The 20,579-nt window shown below is 32.7% G+C and overlaps 3 protein-coding genes across 9 annotated transcripts; 2 read left to right on the top strand and 1 right to left on the bottom strand.

Annotated features, from left to right (window-relative positions):
- The first annotated feature begins 324 nt into the window (after positions 1-324).
- Positions 325-6,631, top strand: LOC123193001. The gene is made up of 4 exons (XM_044605747.1): positions 325-1,828; positions 3,594-4,165; positions 4,267-4,486; positions 4,795-6,631. Exons 1-4 carry the CDS (start codon positions 434-436, stop codon positions 6,148-6,150), a joined length of 3,543 nt encoding a protein of 1,180 aa, XP_044461682.1. The 5' UTR covers positions 325-433; the 3' UTR covers positions 6,151-6,631.
- A 2,385-nt stretch (positions 6,632-9,016) lies between these two features.
- On the top strand, positions 9,017-12,673 carry LOC123230351 (E3 ubiquitin-protein ligase At3g02290-like). Of its 5 annotated transcripts, none has more exons than XM_044656544.1 (6): positions 9,017-9,189; positions 9,259-9,320; positions 9,763-9,916; positions 11,506-11,944; positions 12,147-12,256; positions 12,391-12,673. In XM_044656544.1, exons 3-6 carry the CDS (start codon positions 9,797-9,799, stop codon positions 12,415-12,417), a joined length of 696 nt encoding a protein of 231 aa, XP_044512479.1. In that variant the 5' UTR covers positions 9,017-9,189; positions 9,259-9,320; positions 9,763-9,796; the 3' UTR covers positions 12,418-12,673. The 5 variants fall into 5 exon arrangements, with proteins under 5 accessions (XP_044512479.1, XP_044512477.1, XP_044512476.1 ...); XM_044656542.1 differs by lacking the exon at positions 9,259-9,320 and adding an exon at positions 9,454-9,503 and having other exon boundaries at positions 9,018-9,189; positions 9,684-9,916; XM_044656541.1 differs by having other exon boundaries at positions 9,018-9,189; positions 9,684-9,916.
- A 2,917-nt stretch (positions 12,674-15,590) lies between these two features.
- LOC123192688 (protein NRT1/ PTR FAMILY 6.1-like) lies at positions 15,591-18,445 on the bottom strand. 3 transcript variants are annotated; one of them, XM_044605329.1, is made up of 5 exons: positions 18,254-18,445; positions 17,544-17,792; positions 17,209-17,426; positions 16,535-17,115; positions 15,591-16,464 (listed from the first exon to the last, which is right to left on the bottom strand). In XM_044605329.1, exons 2-5 carry the CDS (start codon positions 17,779-17,781, stop codon positions 15,633-15,635), a joined length of 1,869 nt encoding a protein of 622 aa, XP_044461264.1. In that variant the 5' UTR covers positions 17,782-17,792; positions 18,254-18,445; the 3' UTR covers positions 15,591-15,632. The 3 variants fall into 3 exon arrangements, with proteins under 3 accessions (XP_044461264.1, XP_044461265.1, XP_044461266.1); XM_044605330.1 differs by having other exon boundaries at positions 18,293-18,445; XM_044605331.1 differs by lacking the exon at positions 18,254-18,445 and adding an exon at positions 18,169-18,247.
- Positions 18,446-20,579: the final 2,134 nt, after the last annotated feature.

The following is a 20,579-nucleotide window of genomic DNA, read 5'->3' as shown; positions in this document are numbered from 1 at the left end:
GGAAAAGAAAAGTGGACATTTTTGCGTAATAAGAGGTAAAATGGTCAATTATTTTAATTTTCCTATTAAAAAATACATAAAACATAATAAGGAAGTTATTTATACCAATAAAATAAAATTTGGGTAGATATGGTGATTTGCCAAATTTTGCCAAATTTTTTTGATAAAATATTTGATGGTGTTTGAATCATGACAGACCAATCCATATATAATCCGATTCGTAAATGGGTTGACCCAAAACTTCCCCCGACTAAAATTTTATCATCCGAACCCCATGCTTTTTTTTACGTACAGCCAGTCTTCTCTAAAATTGCCAGTTCTACTCTGATAAATTCCATCAAACCCCACTTTGATCTAACCTCGTTTTCTGAAAGCAGCGTAGCACTTCAATCAAGCTCGTAAAATTTCATCAAATAGCTATGGACCCCACCGAATGCAATCCAACGGTACAAATTCCTCCCAACACGTCATCGTTCAAATCCTAGAAACATCTAAATCGCTAAAACCCCACACTCTGAGAATTTTTCAAATCCCCCCCCGCTCTTCCTCTCCTCCATCACTCTCTCTGTGTCCGCCGCCGAAAATGCTCCCGCCGGAGCTCAATCCTCGCGCCCATTTGCAGCCGTACATCTCAGCCTCCATCAGTGCCCCTTCCTTCTCCTCCTCCTCGTTCAACGGCGACTCCTCCTCCTCTCCCTCACTTTACTCAAACTCTAACCTTAGCGAATCTTTCACCGGCAATGTTACCAATCGATCTCTCAAGAACTCGCGCTTCTTGCCTACTTCATTTGCCCACAACGGCCGCATAGCCCTCGCTTTAGTTCCATGCGGTCTGTTTTTGCTCGATTTAGGTGGGACACCCGTCATCGCAACCCTAACCCTGGGTTTAATGATCTCTTATATTATAGATTCACTTAACTTCAAATCCGGTGCGTTTTTCGGCGTTTGGTCGTCGCTAATCGCCGCTCAGATTGCTTTCTTCTTCAGCTCGTCCCTCTTTGTGACGTTCAATTCGATCCCTTTGGGTATCCTCGCTCTGTTGCTGTGTGCTCATACTAATTTCTTGATCGGCACTTGGGCTTCACTTCAGTTTAAATGGATACAAATCGAAAACCCTTCTATTGTACTTGCTCTCGAGAGGCTTTTGTTCACGTGTTTGCCGTTCACTTCGTCGGCAATTTTTACTTGGGCGACAGTTTCGGCTGTCGGTATGAACAATGCAGCTTATTATCTTATGATTTTCAATTGTGTTTTTTATTGGCTTTATTCGATTCCGCGTGTTTCAAGTTTTAAATTGAAGCAAGAAGTTAAGTATCATGGTGGGGAGGTACCTGATGATAATTTAATAATTGGGCAGCTTGAAAGTTGTGTTCATACGTTGAATTTGTTGTTCATTCCTTTGATATTTCACGTTGCCTCACATTACTCAATTGCGTTTTCGTCTGGTGCTGCTGTTTGTGATCTGTTTTTGCTGTTCTTTATTCCGTTTTTGTTTCAACTGTATGCGTCTACGAGAGGTGCACTTTGGTGGGTTACAAAGAATGAGAATCATTTGAAGAGTATTCGTATGGCTAATGGATCTGTTGCTTTGGTTGTGGTGGTTATTTGTTTGGAGATTCGGGTGGTTTTTCATTCATTTGGGAAGTACATTCAGGTTCCACCACCGCTGAATTATCTTCTAGTGACAATTACTATGCTTGGTGGGGCTGCTGGAGCTGGTGCTTATGCACTTGGTATGATTTCAGATGCTTTCAGTTCTCTGGCATTTACTGCCTTGGCTGTAGTAGTTAGTGCTGCTGGCTCAATTGTTGTGGGATTTCCTATATGGGTACGCTTCTTCCTTTTTTGATTGATATATATATATATATATATATTTTTTTTTTTTTTCTGAACTCTTGTGTTCAATAATGACATGTGAATATTATGATATACTTGTACCTGTGTCTCTTGACATTCATAATTTATAAGTCATGCAATTTATTTTTGGAAAGTTAGCAATGGTATGTAATCTTATTTTATAGAGTTGTGGCAATCCTGTCTTGACACCAAAAGTTCCTTTACCTTTTTGTCTACAACATCATGGAATTGAATGGTGAGGAATTTTTTTGGGTTTAGACCAATTATATATTTCAGTTCATGTCCTTGATTTTTTAGTGAATAATAATAATGTATATTTCACTTCAAATTGCACCAATAGTAAAAAACAGCATGGAAAATGCTAGCCCATTTGGATCACTCATGGTTAAAGCTATTGTTTGATGGATGAGTGTGAGTGAAGTGGAAACATTCTATGATAAAAGAATTTGTGTTTAGCTTCTTGGAAAGTATAATTGTAATAGGTTCAAGTACAATAGTTTTTTACTAGAGAACAAAGAAAAGGAGTTGTTAAGACATATTTTGGGAAGAAATGTTATGCTTGGTTGGCTATACAGTCTGTTTGAAATGTTGAATGCATTGACAAAAAATAGATTGGGTTGTAATACAAAGGTAGAATGCTTAAATCATAAAAGTGAAGGATTAAGTTTTGGAGAATAGAAATGAAGCCGGAATAGCAAATCTTAATGGGATGCAATTTTTGCTTGACTTCAAAGGAACACTCTAAGGCTACGTAAAATCATCCTTACATGTAGGATATGAAGTTCAATCCGTAAAGATTTCAATGTTTACATGCCATGAGCTTAGAAACTATCTAATACAATTAGGATGGATGACACAACAATTTTTATATGATTTCTTACCCAATTTTTGTACGTTGGATTGAAGCAACATAGACAGTTGATGTTGCTTATAACATTGTGTATTTCCAAAGGACGTTAATCTTGAATGCCAGATTTAATACTAACTATCCAAAATGTTTTGATCCATTTATGTAAGAATAATGTTAAAAGTGTGTAGAAATGTGGTCTCATCGATCATTCCATATGTACTAATTGTATGAAGAGGTAGATTTATAGGAATGGTTTTCAAATTGGAGCAAAAAATAATATGTATTTGACCTTAAAAGGAGTTTGTTTGTCTCTGTGCTAACTATTAGCAGCACCAATTGTGATTTTGGGGTGATCTTAAGTGAACTTTATCTCTCAATCATGAGCATTACTCTATATATGTGTATTTGCTTTTTTGGAATAGCTGGAATTCATCCAATACATTATATCAGTGACATGTGGATTTGTACTTAATAGGATTAACTGATTTCATAATTAGTGGGTTTTGTGACACCTCTATTTGTTGATGGTCATTAAATGTTATAAGTCAGACTTACATGGAAGTTCCACATTTATGCCCTATTTGTAATCCATCAAGTCTTCTTGAATTTCTTTTTGTGCTTTACTTGATTTGAGTTCTTATAGAGTCATACGATGCTCTGTTTGATGTGGATGCCTACACTTTGCTTGTAGGTTGCACCTAACATAAAGATTTTCTTGTGGGATCTGCTTTGAATTAATCCTTGTTCATTTTAATGTGTCTCTTCTATCTACTCAATGTTTATTAGCCATGTTGATTTTGTTCTTGATTTTTGTATTTCGTGAAATTAAAAGAAACTTTGATTTGAATGTTCTGAATCTAGAATGTCATTTATCTATAATTTGCAGCTGATTCCACTGCCTTCATTTGCTGGCTTTTATATGGCTCGCTTTTTTACAAAGAAATCCTTGCCATCTTACTTTGCATTTTGTCTGCTGGGGAGCGTGATGGTCACTTGGTTTGTGGTTCACAATTTCTGGGATCTAAATATATGGTTGGCAGGCATGTCATTAAAGTCCTTTTGTAAACTGATTGTTGCGGATATTTTGCTAGCCATGGCTGTTCCTGGTTTGGCCCTCCTGCCATCAAAATTGCATTTCTTGACAGAGTTTGGTTTGATTAGTCATGCCTTGCTGCTATGCTATATTGAGGATCGATTTTATAATTACTCTAGCATCTACTTCTATGGGATGGAGGATGAGGTGATTTATCCTAGTTACATGGTCATCATGACAACTTTAGTAGCTTTGGCCATAGTGAGAAGACTCTCTGTGGATCAGCGAATTGGACCAAAAGCAGTTTGGGTTTTGATTTGCCTCTATTCTTCAAAGCTGGCTATGCTTTTTATTACTTCAAAGTCTGTTGTCTGGCTCACCGCTGTTCTTTTATTAGCTGTTTCTCCTCCATTGCTTCTTTACAAGTACGTATTTAATTTTTTGTGGCTCTTTTTGGTTTTAGGAGATATAGTTCTTCTTACAAGGATTGAATTTTGCTTATTACTTCACTTTTTGAACTGTGCAGGGATAGGTCAAGAGCGGCCTCAAAGATGAAAGCTTGGCAAGCTTATACCCATTCTGCTGTGGTGGCTTTATCGGTCTGGTTCTGCCGCGAGACAATTTTTGAAGCCCTGCAATGGTGGAATGGAAGACCTCCATCCGATGGTTTACTTCTAGGTTTCTGTATCATTTTGACAGGATTTGCTTGTGTACCCATAGTTGCTCTACATTTCTCCCATGTCCTGGTATGTTTACAATCAGAAAATGACCCTTCTTTAGCTAGTCAGTTTGATGCAATAAATTATCAAAGCAGTGGCTAGTTCATGATGTTAGTCTTCTGATAATGTCCAAGTAAATATTTGAACTGTAGGAAAAATTATGGACATGCTAATGAATTTATGGTACCAAGTGGAGGAAAAATTACTTAAAAAGTGAATAATATTAATCCTCATCTGCCTGATAAAAATTGTTCTTGTACTGCTCATACCAGATTGATGAGTCTTCTATACATAGATTAATTAGACTAATTGCCATTTCTCTCTTCCTAATGCAGCCTGCCAAGAGATGCCTAGTGCTGGTGGTGGCAACCGGTCTCCTATTTGTTCTGATGCAGCCTCCGATTCCATTATCATGGACGTACCATTCTGACCTAATTAAAGCTGCTCGTCAATCTGTTGATGACATTTCCATCTATGGCTTCATGGCATCAAAACCTACGTGGCCTTCTTGGCTGCTAATTGTTGCAATATTGCTAACTCTAGCAGCTGTGACATCGGTCATACCGATCAAGTACATTGTAGAGTTGAGAACATTTTACTCCATTGCCATGGGAATTGCTCTCGGTATCTACATATCTGCTGAGTTCTTCCTTCAGGCTCCTCTCCTGCATGCACTCATTTGTGTAACCATGGTTGGCACCTCTGTCTTTGTGGTTTTCACCCATTTCCCATCTGCTTCAAGCACAAAACTCCTGCCATGGATATTTGCTTCACTGGTGGCTCTCTTTCCTGTGACATATTTGTTGGAGGGTCAAGTCAGAATCAAAAGCCTAAGCCTCATGGAAGATAGTGTTGTTGGCGAATTTGAAGAGGAAGACAAGAAGCTAGCAACTCTGCTAGCTGTTGAGGGTGCAAGGACATCTCTTCTTGGTTTATATGCAGCAATATTTATGCTTATAGCTTTAGAGATAAAGTTTGAACTTGCCTCACTTATCCGGGAAAAGGTTGTGGAGAGGGGTGGAATCAGGCATAGCCAATCTACTCAAAGCAGTTCTGCTAGTTTTCCTACGCGAATGAGATTCATGCAGCAGCGTCGTGTATCTACAGTGCCGACTTTCTCAATCAAGAGGATGGCTGCCGAGGGGGCATGGATGCCGGCAGTTGGCAATGTTGCTACCATAATGTGCTTTGCAATATGTCTAATCTTGAATTTCAATCTTACTGGCGGTTCAAACCAGGCCATATTCTTCCTGGCTCCTATTTTACTGCTTCTCAACCAGGATTCTGATTTTGTTGCTGGTTTTGGTGACAAGCAGAGATATTTCCCTGTCACGGTAGTCATATCAGGCTACTTGGTCTTGAGTGCCCTCTATAGCATATGGGAAGACATTTGGCATGGGAATGCTGGATGGGGCCTTGAAATGGGTGGTCCTGATTGGTTCTTTGCCATCAGGAATCTCGCTCTTCTCATTCTTACATTCCCAAGCCATATCATTTTCAATCGGTTTGTTTGGAGTTACAATAAGCAGACAGATTCAACTCCGCTGATGACACTGCCACTTAATCTACCATCCATCATAATAACAGATGTGATACAGGTTAAGGTATTGGGGCTATTGGGAATTATTTATTCCCTTGCCCAGTATATAATCTCTAGACAGCAATATATCTCTGGATTGAAGTACATTTAGACAAATACAACACTGTACAATATGTTTTGGAAATTTTCAGGTGAGGTATGTTCATTCTGGCATTTTGCATTTCCCAGATTGCCTGAACCGGTAATAGTTTCTTTCTTCAAGGTTTTATAGCAAACTGTTGCTCCAGGACTCATCATAGTAGGAGAAATTAATCCTTGAAATGAATTGATGGTTTTGGTTAAGGTTAATTCCCATTTTAGTGTTGCAACGATGAATAGCATAGCATTGATTGAGCATCACTTGAAATGTATATTGACCACAGCTTCTGTTGAACAATGTTGAGTAACATTCTGAAGAATGAAGTTACTTTGGGCATCTGTCTGAACTTTAGTCTCAAAGATTTACGGATTTTACTGAGATTATGGCCATGTAGTTGGAAATGAATATCAGTCTATAGATGGTGGTAGCCTTTCTGTTGTCATTCTTGAACAGCAAATTGATTTTAGATCATGCATTTTAAAGCTTCCATGTTCCAATCTTGTATGATCATATTTGCAGTTATATTCTTATGTTTGCAGTCACAACCTCTTTTTAGTGAAGCACCTCATCGATTTTTTGAAACTACTAAAAACACTTGTTTTTTTTTTTTTTTTCATTTGCAAAGGGTTTTTCACAACTGTATTTTGGTACTAAAAAATTATGCTTTTTCGTTTGTATATAGTATAATAATGTTTAACTTTAAAAGGGTTTTAAATATTTTTATTATTTTTAACTAAAATTAAAATAAGCGTATGGTTAAAAATAATTTATCTTATTAAATAATGTAATTAAAATTAATAATGTACGATAAAAATATAAATTAAGTAACATGAATCGGTCATATAATTATTTCATAAGTATAATTTAGTCTTAAAAAAAATTATGCCTTTTTGTTTGTATATAATATAATAATGTTTAACTTTAAAAGGGTTTTAAGTACTTTTATTATTTTAAACTAAAATTAAAATAAGCTTATGGTTAAGAATAATTTATCTTATTAAAAAAAAGTAATATAAATTAAATAATATACAATAAAAATATAAAAGAAAAAAAAATGATACAGAGTAATTTTGCTTAATTGTTTAAAGTATTAAAATTATATACAATTTCCTTATTTAAATAATTTTACATCGCATCTCTTGCTATTTGGATTTAACCCATATTAGATCGAATTGATTTGATTCAAATTATATTAAACTCTACCCTTATTTTTCAAAGAGTCAAATAACAATAGCGTCATTGAGTTCCTCTGAAATTGGTATGTTTCCAATGACTCTCAAATCTGAACGTTTTCTTTTTTTTTTTTTGTATCTTTTGCTATATCTTCTATAATTCCAACTACTCTTTGAGACTAGGCAAACAATATTGCAAATACTAAAGACTACAGGCAAGTCATGTTCTATGCTTTTTTGAAGGACTTAAATTAATCCTGCTTATCATTGTCCTCCGCTTTTCATCGTTAGAGCTTTTGAATAAAGATTAATTGATGGGCCTCTTAGTGCTTATATTTATTAAAAGGGACTCACATGAAACTCTGCTTACCACTGGTAACCAACACATCGACAAGTTAAAAATTGAACATTATTACTCAAATTTGTGGTTTTTTTTTTTTTAGGTTAAGTTTGTATGCACAATTCATTCCTAAAATGTTATGGCATTCCATATAATAACATGATTTAGTTTTTTTTTTTTTTCTATTTAGAATTTTAGCATTAATCGTTTGATAATAGTTAAATTATAACAAATAAAATTTAAAATTAATGGATAAAAATAATTATCTTATTCAACATTTATAAATCAAGTGTCTTTATTCTTAGTTACAAGCTCTCTAGAAAAATAGCTTGAAATTTGTTTTTAATTATTAATCAAGCACATGGTAAAAAAATGAAAAAATTAAAAAAAAAAGACATGGTGAGACGTAAGGGTGGATATAAATCAGATTGAGTTTAAATATACTTTGATTTAAATTTAATTCAAATAGAAATTAGTTTTGTTTAAGTTTATCGAATCAAAATTAAATTTGATTCAAATAAAAAATGATTCAATTAAGTTCAATTCGATTTTGTGACTCAAATCAATAACTTAAATTTATAGCTCAAATATGAGTCAGATATATGATTCAAATTTATGGTTCATTGATAAAACAATATTGTTTTATTTAAATAATATTTAAAATTTTTTATTTGAATCCCAAATTTAAATTATAAATTCAAGCTAAACTTGAGGTAAACTCACTCTAACATCTCTTAATTTGAGTTTAATTTAATTTAAAAAATAAAATAAATTTTTTAATTTAAATTTAAATTAAATAAATTTGAGATGAGTTAAATAAAATGGAACTAATTTTTGCTCAGAGCATGACCAGGCAAGAGAAGTAGATCAGTGATTAAAAAAAATAAAAAAAGCCAAAAGCCGGTCGCAAGCCTTGTGGCAAATGGGACTTATTACTAGTGCGTTTGGTTGAGAAGTATTACTTTACTAATATATTTTTTTATTATTTATATTATTTTATTTAATATATAATAATTTTTATTACCTGATAAATAATATAAAAAATAATTTAATTATTATAATATATAATTTATTTATTAATTTTTTAAGTAAAAATAATTTTATTTTTAATTAATATAAAAATAACATAAAAAAATATTTTAAAATAATTATATTTAACGATATTTAAATAAAATAATATATTAATATTTTTTTAATATCTCTAATTAAACACAATAATTATTTATATTATTTATTTTTATTAGATATAATAATAATTTATATATAATAATTTTTAAAATAATTTATATTTAAGATAATATTTTAATTTCAATAATAAAATACGACTAAATTAAAAGCCTAATTGTAATTTGATTACTGTACGCTGGGCCACAGCCCCCTTACCAAATTCATATTTTCTTTTTATTAATTTCTTCTCTCTCAGCTCAACTCTTGCTTCTCTGTTGTTTACGATTTGGGTTTTTTCTTCAAAATCATTGTTTTTCGTGGCTTAGCTTGGATTCTGAGTGGATCTACTTTGATCTTAGTCTCAATTTTCAGGTACCCACGTCATTGTTTTTCTTTTAATTACTTGCTGTTTGTTAATGCGTTGAAGACTTGAATTTTCAGCCTGTTATGGTTGGAAATGGTCTTGAAACTTGTTCAATCTGATCATCTTGAGATTTTTTGAGGTGGGACTCTTGTTCTTCAATTTTTATTTGTTATTATTTTTAAATTTTTACTTTATTTCTTAATTCTCCACTTTATGATGCTATAGTTTCAAGTTCATGCGTTAATGTTGGTTTTTGTGTTTTTGTTTTTTAGGTTTTGTCCTCTGAATTTCGTCTTAATTTTGCCAAATTATGATCTGTTAGGTAAAAACTTTTCTAGAAAACATTAGAACTTTAGGAGTAACTCAACATATTGGCAATAACTTGGTAATGAAGGATTAGACTTGAATGATGAAATAATCTTCAAGTTGTTAGGCTGCTTGTTGGATTTGATTTTTATTCAATTTTGACCTGATTTTGTGTTTTCATATATCATTTCATCAGAGGTCTGATTTTACATTTGGAGGAAGTTGGGTTTTTGATAATCTGAAGTGTTTTTCTGGTGCTGTTTGGTTGCTTGAAGCCCGATTATTCCAGAGATATTGGAAAGTACAAAGATGGGTTCTTTTTGCTGCTGTCCATGTGTTGATGAATTGGAAGAGTACACTATTCCGACCTTTTCATTATATCGTCACTGCATATGCCTGAGGTTTCTCTTCCACCAGCTATTCAATGGGGTACATTTTGAAGTTTTGCATTTCAATGTTTAGTCATCTCTTATATTTATAATCAGCATGGAAATGTCTTGATTAGTTTCAATCACCTTATTTTCTCTATGGTGCTGCTGGCTCTTGCTTAACTTGAGTTGGGACTTGAAGTTCATATGGTCAATTTTCTTGACACCTGGGCATATTGGTGGGACCTGGGATTCAGTGCATAACTTGCCTAGGCGTGGCTCAAGTTTTACCCAATTAACCAATGAACCATAAATAATGCATTATGGTTATACAAATATTGAAGCATTCTCAAAATTTGCAGATATTTCCCATAAAATCTTCAGTAAACACCAAATGGGAAATCTGAAATTATTTTTCTTCATAATTGAAGAGTTAACTTTACTTTCGGAACCGGAATCTGATTATAACTAAATCAGATTCATCAATGGATTATTATTACCAAAAAATTAGTGAATTATGTTGTTGATTTGTTTTACTTTATAAGTGCTGATGCAATTATTGTACCTCTCAATTTGGGAGGATGTACTTGTACTTCTGATGTGTGATCCTAGACAGGTGAAGGGGGGGTTTAAGCATATATTGGAACATCTAAGTTACCTTTTATGTTAGTCTAATTTTCTTAAATAACTCTATTTCATAGATTGTTATATTTTCATGAATTATTAATCTCCCCAATTTGATCATATAAAGAGGCTAATTATAAATGTCACTGTTAAATATATACTTATTTACTACACTCAGTAGCTTCATAACTGCTTTCTGTCAGTTCTTGAGTTAACCATTTTTAGGGTTTGATGCTTAAATTGAATTGAACATCATAAATTAATTGAGCCAAATCCAAATGTCTACCTCGTTAGTCATTGACAACTCCATGACATTTTGTGTATTTTTCTTATCATGATGTTTGCCGTGTATATGTTGTAAAGTCGGTTTAGTGGTCTTCTTAACTGGTAGTGATGATCTCAAATACGGTCCTTTGTTGTATTCAAGAATTGGTGGGAATTTATCATAAAGCAAGAACATTTTATGGTCCACTATTACAAGTGTAAAGTTAATTAACAAATTAGTCTTTCTATTGATTGGATACCCTACTACATTACAAGGAATCTTCAAGGAATTTACATGAAATTGAAAGTAATTCGAAGACAGAAAGGACTAGGAGAGATTTTCCATATTACAGGAAGGGTATTGTTCCAGGTTGCTGATTTTAGCAAGCTAGAACATAAAATTGCTAGTTCACCGTTTCAATTTGTGAGGTTGCATCTCTAGTTCTGCTTTGTGATCCAAGAGAAATTATGTATTATATGCATATTTTTTTCACACATTTGTGTAAATGTTATATTATTGTATTTTTTCTGAATAAAATTGTACTGGTTTTCTAGTCATGGATTGCTGGTGTCTTTATACTTTATCATATAGGCGGGCCAATTACTGAGGATATTGTAGAATTTTAGTTGATTCCTTACCCTCTATGGGTTCTTTGCTCCCTGTAAAAGTAATCCCCATGGCCCATACAGTATACTGCAATTTTACTGTCTGTATTTGCAATATAATCCATTCTTTGTTTGTCTATTTCTGTGCATGTGCAGTCTGGTGCAGTGTTTCACAGACTTGAAGGTCGATCAATGCCTTCGTCAAACCAAGGAGCTACGTCTTTGGCATCATCAGGGATTGCAACTGCTTTACCTGACAATTCTCTGAATGATTCTCAGCTCGCATTGTCAAGATCAATCACTTATGATAGTGAACAGAGATACAGCCGCTTGCAGCGTGATGGCTTGGTCTCTAGGCGTGACAAGTCAATGATTCATTTTCAAGAAGATCCACAGCCACCGAGAAGAAATATGAGCAGTTCTGGTACAGAATCATTGGGTTTTGGGAAGAAACAGAATGGAGTTGATTATGAAGAAGATTCTAAACTGATCCATTCTGAGTCCTCAGAGAAGGCTTTTGCTACTAAACTTGCATATGTCAATTATCTGCAAACATCTGCTGAAGATGAAGATGTCTGCCCTACTTGTCTAGATGGTAATCAAACATGCTTAAATGTATAAACCAAAAAAAAAAAAAAAATTCTGATAGTAGTTTACATGAACCATTTTTGTTTTTTCTTCCTTATACTCAGTTTGCTAAATAATTTTTCAAGCACTTTTTATTAGTGATAATTTTCGTAGTGGATGGTAATGTGACCCATGGTTTTAGTTTTGATTTGTGTCATTTAATCCTGCAGAATATACCCCGGAAAATCCTAAAATCACAACGAGGTGTTCCCACCATTTTCACTTGGGTTGTATATATGAATGGCTGGAAAGGAGTGAAAGCTGTCCAATTTGTGGCAAGGTGGGAAATTATTGCTCTTCTCACTTCCGAAAAATATGTTTTTGCATTACTCTATAGATCTTTGCTGCACATATTACTTGGTTTTGCAACCATATTTTTCTTCTCACTTGAGTTGCTTTTTATCAAAATGTCAGGAGATGGAGTTCTGTGAAAGCCCTTAACCCATGTTTACACAGTTTCAAAGTTACGGAGCTACTACTTATATAGAGCGGCAGTAGAATCTGTAAATAAAAACTCGGTACCTGTTCTTTGTACTAGCTCCTGCTTCTTAATAGCTATTGCTCTTTATGTAATGGTTATATGTACATCCTATCTTTTAGTTTAGAAACTTAATAATCATGGTCATCCTACATCAACTGATTGTAACATAATTGCAGTGGAATCATACTAATGATGGTCAAAACATTAGTATTTCAAGTTTGCGTTTCATTTTGTTATATGCTCTCTAATTGTTTCAAACTTTTTAGGTCTTTGCACAAATACCCTTTTAAGTCTCATATTGGAAGGTTTACGTTAGTGGGATCTATGCGTTTATAAAAAAGAGGGGCATCTCCCTGTCCTTCCTTCCTATAAAGTATTTTATAATGTACTGATTAGGGGATTTTTAGGTCTTATAAAAAGGAGTTTGAGATTAAGCTTCTGAAGTAGGTTAACTAAATCTTCCAATAACTGATATGGGTTTTTTTTTTGGGTAATTATACAATAACTATTAGTGTGTACTAGGGCTATAATTAAGTCGAGTTGAGTATGATGAAAATTGTTGTTATTTTTTTGTTCTTGAAATTTCTTGGTGCTGCATTGATGTTCTTTGAACTAGTTAGATAGCAACTTGAACAAGAATGGGAGAGTTGGCTCTCCTTACCTTATTAGTCTGTCATTAATTAGTTGGTCCGTTTCAATAAATGTTTACATTTACACTTAACCGTAAGTAGCACCATTTTTGGATTGTTTTTCGGCCAAAGGACCGTATTCCTTCAAAGTTTTAGTCAAATCTATAAATTACACCTACAACAACTTAAAATTTTAAATACTCATTTATTTCTAAATTACCTTTAAATATAAGGATAAAATTATTATTTTAATGATAGTATTAAAAACTATATAATTTTATCTTATTTTCTTTCTTCAGTTTTGAAAATTAACATTTTATCGTAGGTTTCAACTTTAAAAAGTGATTTTTTCTCTTCCAAATCTTTAGGTTTTTTCTTTACCTCTTTGATTATTGGCAACCGTCGATTTTCAACTTAAATCCGGTCACCAAAAACTTCATCTCGAACTAAGGACGCTGAACTGGATGACATTTGTCATCCAAACGAAAGTTTTGGTCAAATTTCAAGAAAGGGCTGCTCTTTGTTGGAGGAAGTGATCGGATATCGGAATATCAAACCTTAGAGGGAAACATGAATTTTTCAAATTTAATCATAGAAAAAATTTGTTAAATTTTCAAATTAAAGGAGAAAAATGAGATATAATTTTAATTATTTTAATATTACTGATAAAATAACGATTTTATCTTTAATCATAACAGAAAATTCTTGGATGTGTACTAATGGACCAAACTTTAGGTAAGTATTTGAGTTTTTCAATTATCGTAAGTATACATTTCTCTTCCTAAATCTTACCATGTCATCAGCTCACCATTGTTACAAAAGGAGATCTAAGTGACGAAGTTGGGTCAAAAACTATAACTGAACCCATAATATAATAGATTTCTCTTGAGAATTGGGAAGTATTCTCGACTGGTAACATTGTAGATTCCTCTTCATTCAAAGAGTGGATATTTACTCAACTTCACCAAATCAATGCTAGATTTTTATTGCGTTTGATTTAAGAAATGTTTTATAATAATATTATATATATAATTTTATATATAATTTTATGTATAAATAATTATATATCATTATGTGATTTAGTATTATTTTATTTTTAATTTTCAATTATCTAATTACATAATGATATATTATTATTTATGTATATAACACTATTATATGTTTTATTACTAAATATGAAAGATTATCGCAAAGATAGATTATTTTAAAGTTTTTTAGATGTAAATTATAAAAATAAGTAAATATAAATAATTATTATATTTGGTTAGAGACAATAAAATAATACTAAGAGATTATTTTATTTCAATATCTTTAGACGTAATTATTTTAAAATATATTTCATATTATTTGTTATATTAATTAAAAATAAAAGTATTTTTATCTTAAAAAATTAATAAATAAAAATAAAATTGTAAAAAAATCAAAATTATTTTAATAATATTTTAATATTTAAAGTAAAGATAATTATCATCTATTGACAAATCAAATAAAATATAACATAAATATTAAAAGATAAATTATGAACTTTACCACAAACCAAATAGCCCTTACACTTTAACAGTAAATGATTGCTTGAAAATTTTTCTTTTTTATTTTTTATAAAATTTTAAGGGTATATTTCAATTATCCTCCATGAAATTGTAACATAAATGCAGCAAGTATTATAAAATAGGGGAATTTTAATATTTACATGAAATTTTTGATATTACAGGTGGGTTCTAAATTTGATGTATTTTAGAAGGTATATAATATTTTTCAATGACTATAAATATATTGAGTAATACTATGTGTACTTATTTTGAACACATAAATATATATATATATGTATTATCATATAATTAGATATTATTTTATCTTTAATTTAAAATCATTCAATCATATGATGTCATGTATAAGTGTGTATATATTTATATACCTAAAATAGGTACACATCATTTTTTGTTTAAAATTACTAAACAACGAAATTTAATTAGAAAAGAAAACCATTACTGTAGTACATAAATTTTAATCACCTCTTTGATAGGAAAGCTATTTTTGATGATGAAATTTTATGATTGACTAGTAATAAGGTAAATTTTGAAAACCAATATCACATATCCATTTTGAGTATATAAATGAGTATATACTTATATATATCATTATCTGATTAATTCAAAATCACTCAATTATATAATGACACACACAAGTGTATATTCATTTGTTTATTTAAGTGGGTATGTATAGTTTTATTGAATTTTGAATCAATTGATGCCATGGGACTAAGAATTGAAAATGGCATTAGGGGCGTGAAAGGGAGTATGAATCAATAGTAGTTGAAGCTTGCAGATTTCTGTGCAATTCAATTTACAACTCTTCAATGTGGGGTTACTTTTAAAGCTCATATGAAGAAGCAAATTTTTTTTTTTTTTGATCAGATTCAAACCAAATTGATCAACCCTATTGTCCCAACAAGTAATTTTAGTTTCAATAAATTTATCGAGTATATAATGCTAGGCTTCAAATTCTTAAGTAAAATATCAATCCATTCTCATAAAATTCTCAAAACTTTAAACCTTCATTTCTGACCTATACTTGTACCTATAAGCTGCATATAAAAATGCACCAAAATTTACCAGGCTCAGAAGTGCAAGCACCCAGTACAAATAATCAAATCTCCCTGTATTTATATTCTGTGACAGCCAAGATTGTTTCCCGTTTTCCAGATCCCCGGTTGAACATTTGATAATGCTGTTCAAAATCGATGCCATGAAACAGCCTAATCCTCCGGCCAGAGCTGCGTAGGCTGAGCCTATGCTTTTCATTGCGTCAGGCGCTTCTTCATAGAGGAATTCAAGCAATCCCACTATGCAGAATACTTCTGCAATGCCAATGAGGCAGTACTGGATTAGAAGCCAGTATGCACTTAGGTTTGGCATAGGGCTCAGGAAGTTGAACTCGAAACCATGTTTTATTGCGTAGTTTCTTCTGCACCTCTCGAAGACGCCTGCCCATGCTACAGAGAGGGTCGAGACTGCCAGGCCTATGCCTACTCTCTGAAGCTGGGAGGCTCCTTGAGGGTGCCCAGTGAAGCGCCGAGAGATGGGAACGAAGATGGAGTAGTAGAGGGATAGAATGAGGAATATGCTGAGACCTGGAAAAACTGGCATGCATGTTACAGGAAGTTTCAGATTCCCCATGTGGGTGTTTAAAGTGTAGGCCTGTTGAACTGAGAGAGTTAGAAATTCTGTCAGGATGACATTGAGCATAATTGTGCAAGCTGGGATGGGGATAAGTTTGATTAGGATCTTAACTTCTTCTACTTGAGTTACAGTACAAAGCCTCCATGGACTTGGATCAGGTCCATCTTCCTTCAGTTGCAACGCTGCCTTGTCTAAACATCTGCACAGCGAAAAGGCCTCAAGTTATATGGTGAATTGTTGATTTGTGTGGAATGAAGAGTTCACAATACCTGAAAGAGTCTGTGTGAGGTATCTTTCCACTTCCCTTTATAGCAGAATGTTTTCCAGGAACCTCATACAGGCCTATATACTCACTGGTGGAGAAAGAGGCCTTTCGCTTTCGAAAAGCAGCGACAAGAACTTGGGCAACTCTGGTTAGAGGGCTGCCTCCTGGCAATCTGTGCCTGTACAATGGAGTACCCAGGAAGAATAACATGTTTGATATGCCCATGGCTATGGCTAATGAACCAAAGGCAGATCCCCATCCATGTTTCATTTGAATGTAGACAACCAAAGTGAAAGCCACAATCGCTCCAATTGTGACAGAAAGGTAAAAGAAGTTGAAAAATCTATCAAGGTGAGTCTTGTAATCTTCACTTCTTTCATCAAACTGATCTGCTCCAAATGAAGAGACGCAAGGCCTTATGCCTGCAGCTCCAAATCCAGTAATGTAAAGAGCTGTATAGAGGTAAATCATCTGCCAAGATTTTGCCGGTTCACAATTGCCTAGAAGCAAGGCTATTTGATCACATTGCTTTTGGTTTGGCATGAAAATATTGATCGTCGCACATAAGGTTATTCCTGTCAGACCCTCCAGGAGAGAAGATTGAAAAGGAAAATGAAGATTGAACCTCAGTATAAGCTTTGCTTATAAATGAAATTGCTTAAAATAATGGAAGCGTACCATAAGATAAATGGTTGTGAAAATGGCTATTGTCCAGTATCTACCAAGATAAGCATCAGCAAGAAAACCACCAAGCACAGAGGATGCTTGTGATATTCCAAGAAAGTTGTTGACAGCATTGGATGAACTTGAAAACGGTTTATGCATAACATAGAACATAAAGGCCACCATATTAACAGAAAGTCCAAAATAAGCCATTCTTTCTGCCATTTCATTCCCTGAGAAATGAAACCCTCCAATTAACATACAAATTCTTTACTAATCAATCAAAATAAACATAATTTTCCTTGAGTTTTCTCACTAACCAAACAAAAGAGAAAAGATTTTGTTCTTACCAAAAATGAAGAGGGCTGCAATCCAGCCTCCAGTTTTTGATAGGTCAGGAATAGGCTTTCCATGGACATTAACAGGGGTAGTTCCTCCAGTGTAGCCACGGCCAAGTGCCATTCGCCTGTCATCAGACTCGATGAAGCACACACTGAGCTTCTTCCTCTGACTTGCACTGCATATTTCATCTAAGCTTGCTGGTGTCTCCAGCATACTTTCCAGTGACCTGATTTCTCCTGTATCCATTTCTCAACTTCCTGAAAACACCACAAAACAACCAGTCTTTATGCATCAAAACCAATACACAAACTCACCGACAAAAATCATAAAAATTTCTGCTAATGTGACATCACAAAACACAAAATTTATGACCTCCGTCTATGAACCATGAATATATATGAAGTTTTCAACTTCAAGTACAAAACTTAGCAATTAAGTAAAGCAAATGAACATGAATATACAAAAGCTTCCTGAAAACACCACAAACCAACCTTTCGTTTTGCATAAAACCAACATACAAACTCACCCCAAACCCGCATAACTTAAGAAAATTACGCCAATATAACACCACAAAACACAGAATTTATGACCTCAATATATGAACAGAGAAAATATGTGAAGTTTTCAACTTACTTCAAGAGCAAAACTTAGCTATTAAGCGAAGCAAATGAACATGAAAATACAAGAAGCTGCAATTTGAAAGAAAATTTGAACTTACTCCTTAGAACAGACAGTAAGTTGGATTCAAGTAGTGTACCTTTAGGGACACATTGAAGAAGAAACAAGACTTAATATAATTACTAGAACCGAAAAAATGGAACTATGCAAGGGGGGAAATGATTAAAATTTTGGGTACGGGTAGGGAGCTACATAACATGAGTCCAAAAAAGATGGGGGACAATACATAATTGTGGATCCAACTAACACATTTCATTAGACTGTGCATTGAATGACTTGACCAAAGAAGATTTGCAAATGAGAAGATGAGAAGGCGGCATTGATGGCTATGGCTACCCATTCTGAGGGCGTTTTACTTGAAACTACTAATGTTTGCCAATCAATGCTCACATTATGTTCTACAACTAACTTGCTTCTCAATTCAGAGTTACTTCAAGAGTGATGGGAATGAAAATGGGTAACGGTTTTAAATAAACATTTTGGTTGTGTCTTGACTGTAGTTTTCATTTTTTATATACTTGAAAGTGGTGTTCAAAGTACATTAAGACAACAAGCCATGGATAGTGGATCTTGCTTGCTTTGATCAACCAATACAATATTGGTGTATTTTCATGTGATAAAATAATTTTAAATTATAGATAAAATAATACTTAATTATATAATGATATATTAATTAGAATTAGATTCATATCGAACCAAACTTGAATAAGATAAAGCTCGCTTTTAGGCGGGCTGGGCTCAACTCTTTTTCAATTTGCGCTTACCGAACATAGAGAAACGCTAGTTTATATTTGGTTCATTTTGCTATTTAAGAATTCGTAATCAATTTATACCTGGCTCGAGTTGGCACAAAATGTTCGACTTGGCTAAAGCTCGACATATGCGCTCGGCTAACAAAACATCAATTTGGCTTGGTTATAAGGCCAAGATTAATGCCAATTATTCCATAAAAGAAACGATACAGACAATCACAGAGAAAGAAAGAACATTTACAGACACATTAGAGTTCAAACCTACTGTAGCAGTGTAGCCACATCTGACCCATATCTCAATCTTCTCATAAACTCTAACTTAAGTATACATACACGCATCACTAATATATATAAACATATTAAGAAAGTGAGCAACCGACAGGGAGAAAGTATATTTAATGATGCAAGCCATGCTCGGTTGGCGAGCTGAGCATGATTTTTGTTTGGGTTTAGGCTCGGATTCATTTTCTCGACTACTCTATAATTCATATTTAGATTTGTGTTCATTTACCTAATATTTATATTTTGGTTTGTTCAAGTAAAATTTATTTTGAGCTCAAATAAGTACACTTCAAATCTACTCTTAACATCAATTGTGTATTCAATTATATACTAAAAAAATATGTACATATAACATTGATTGTTTTGATTTCCAATTATAATACAATAAAATTATATGTATCTACTTTAAATACATACTTATATATATATATATATATCATAATATAATTAAATAATTTTGAATTAAACATAAAATAATATCTAATCACACGATGATATATATAAATACGTATAAATTTATATGTTTAAAATATATTAGCATACTATTGCTCATTATCATCTTGGTATTATCATATTAAAATTGAAACTTTAATTTTACTCGACAAGGATTCTTTACAATTATGATTCCCATTTATGAATCTCTATGTACAAGATCAACCATTATTTTATTTGTTATTTTTAAATTTACTATAATTATATAATTCAAAGTTTTATTCCTCTTGAATTTAATATTACAATCAAATCGATTACCCGGAGGCATTTTATAGATTTCAGTCCAAACTGAATCAATCAAACAATATCTAATAATCAAATGAAATAAGTAGATACTATATATTATCTAGACATTGATTAATTAACATAATGGTGTATTAACCCCATAGATTAGTAAAGTTAATAGAGTTTTAGAATTTTTAAAAAGAAGGGTTACATTCGAATTTGTATTGTATTCATAAAACCTTGATTGTACCTTGGATCATAATTATGTATTATGATTTAGATTAAAAGCTTTCCTAAATTTGCAATAGTTTTATTTTAAAAAGAAATTAATAGTACAAGAAATAATTAACTTTAATTTCACTCCTAAGATATCATAATATCTTATTATAATATAGCTTTCACAATCATAACTCATGGAAACAAATTTCATTAGATAGATTTATCAAAATTGAGTTTTCTTATTGAAAATTAATTGTTGAATTCACCAAAAGAAATTAATATATAAATTAAAGTTAATAAAATAATATTGTTAATATAATTTATTATTATTAACTGATTTATGTAATTTTGAATATTACGCAAAATAGATTTAGTAGCGATTAAAAACCTAGAGAG

The sequence above is a fragment of the Mangifera indica genome, chromosome 12, assembly GCF_011075055.1.
Source record: "Mangifera indica cultivar Alphonso chromosome 12, CATAS_Mindica_2.1, whole genome shotgun sequence".
Lineage (NCBI taxonomy): Eukaryota > Viridiplantae > Streptophyta > Magnoliopsida > Sapindales > Anacardiaceae > Mangifera > Mangifera indica.
The sequence above is the reverse complement of the archived record's forward strand: the minus strand, read 5'-3'. Positions and strand labels throughout refer to the sequence as shown.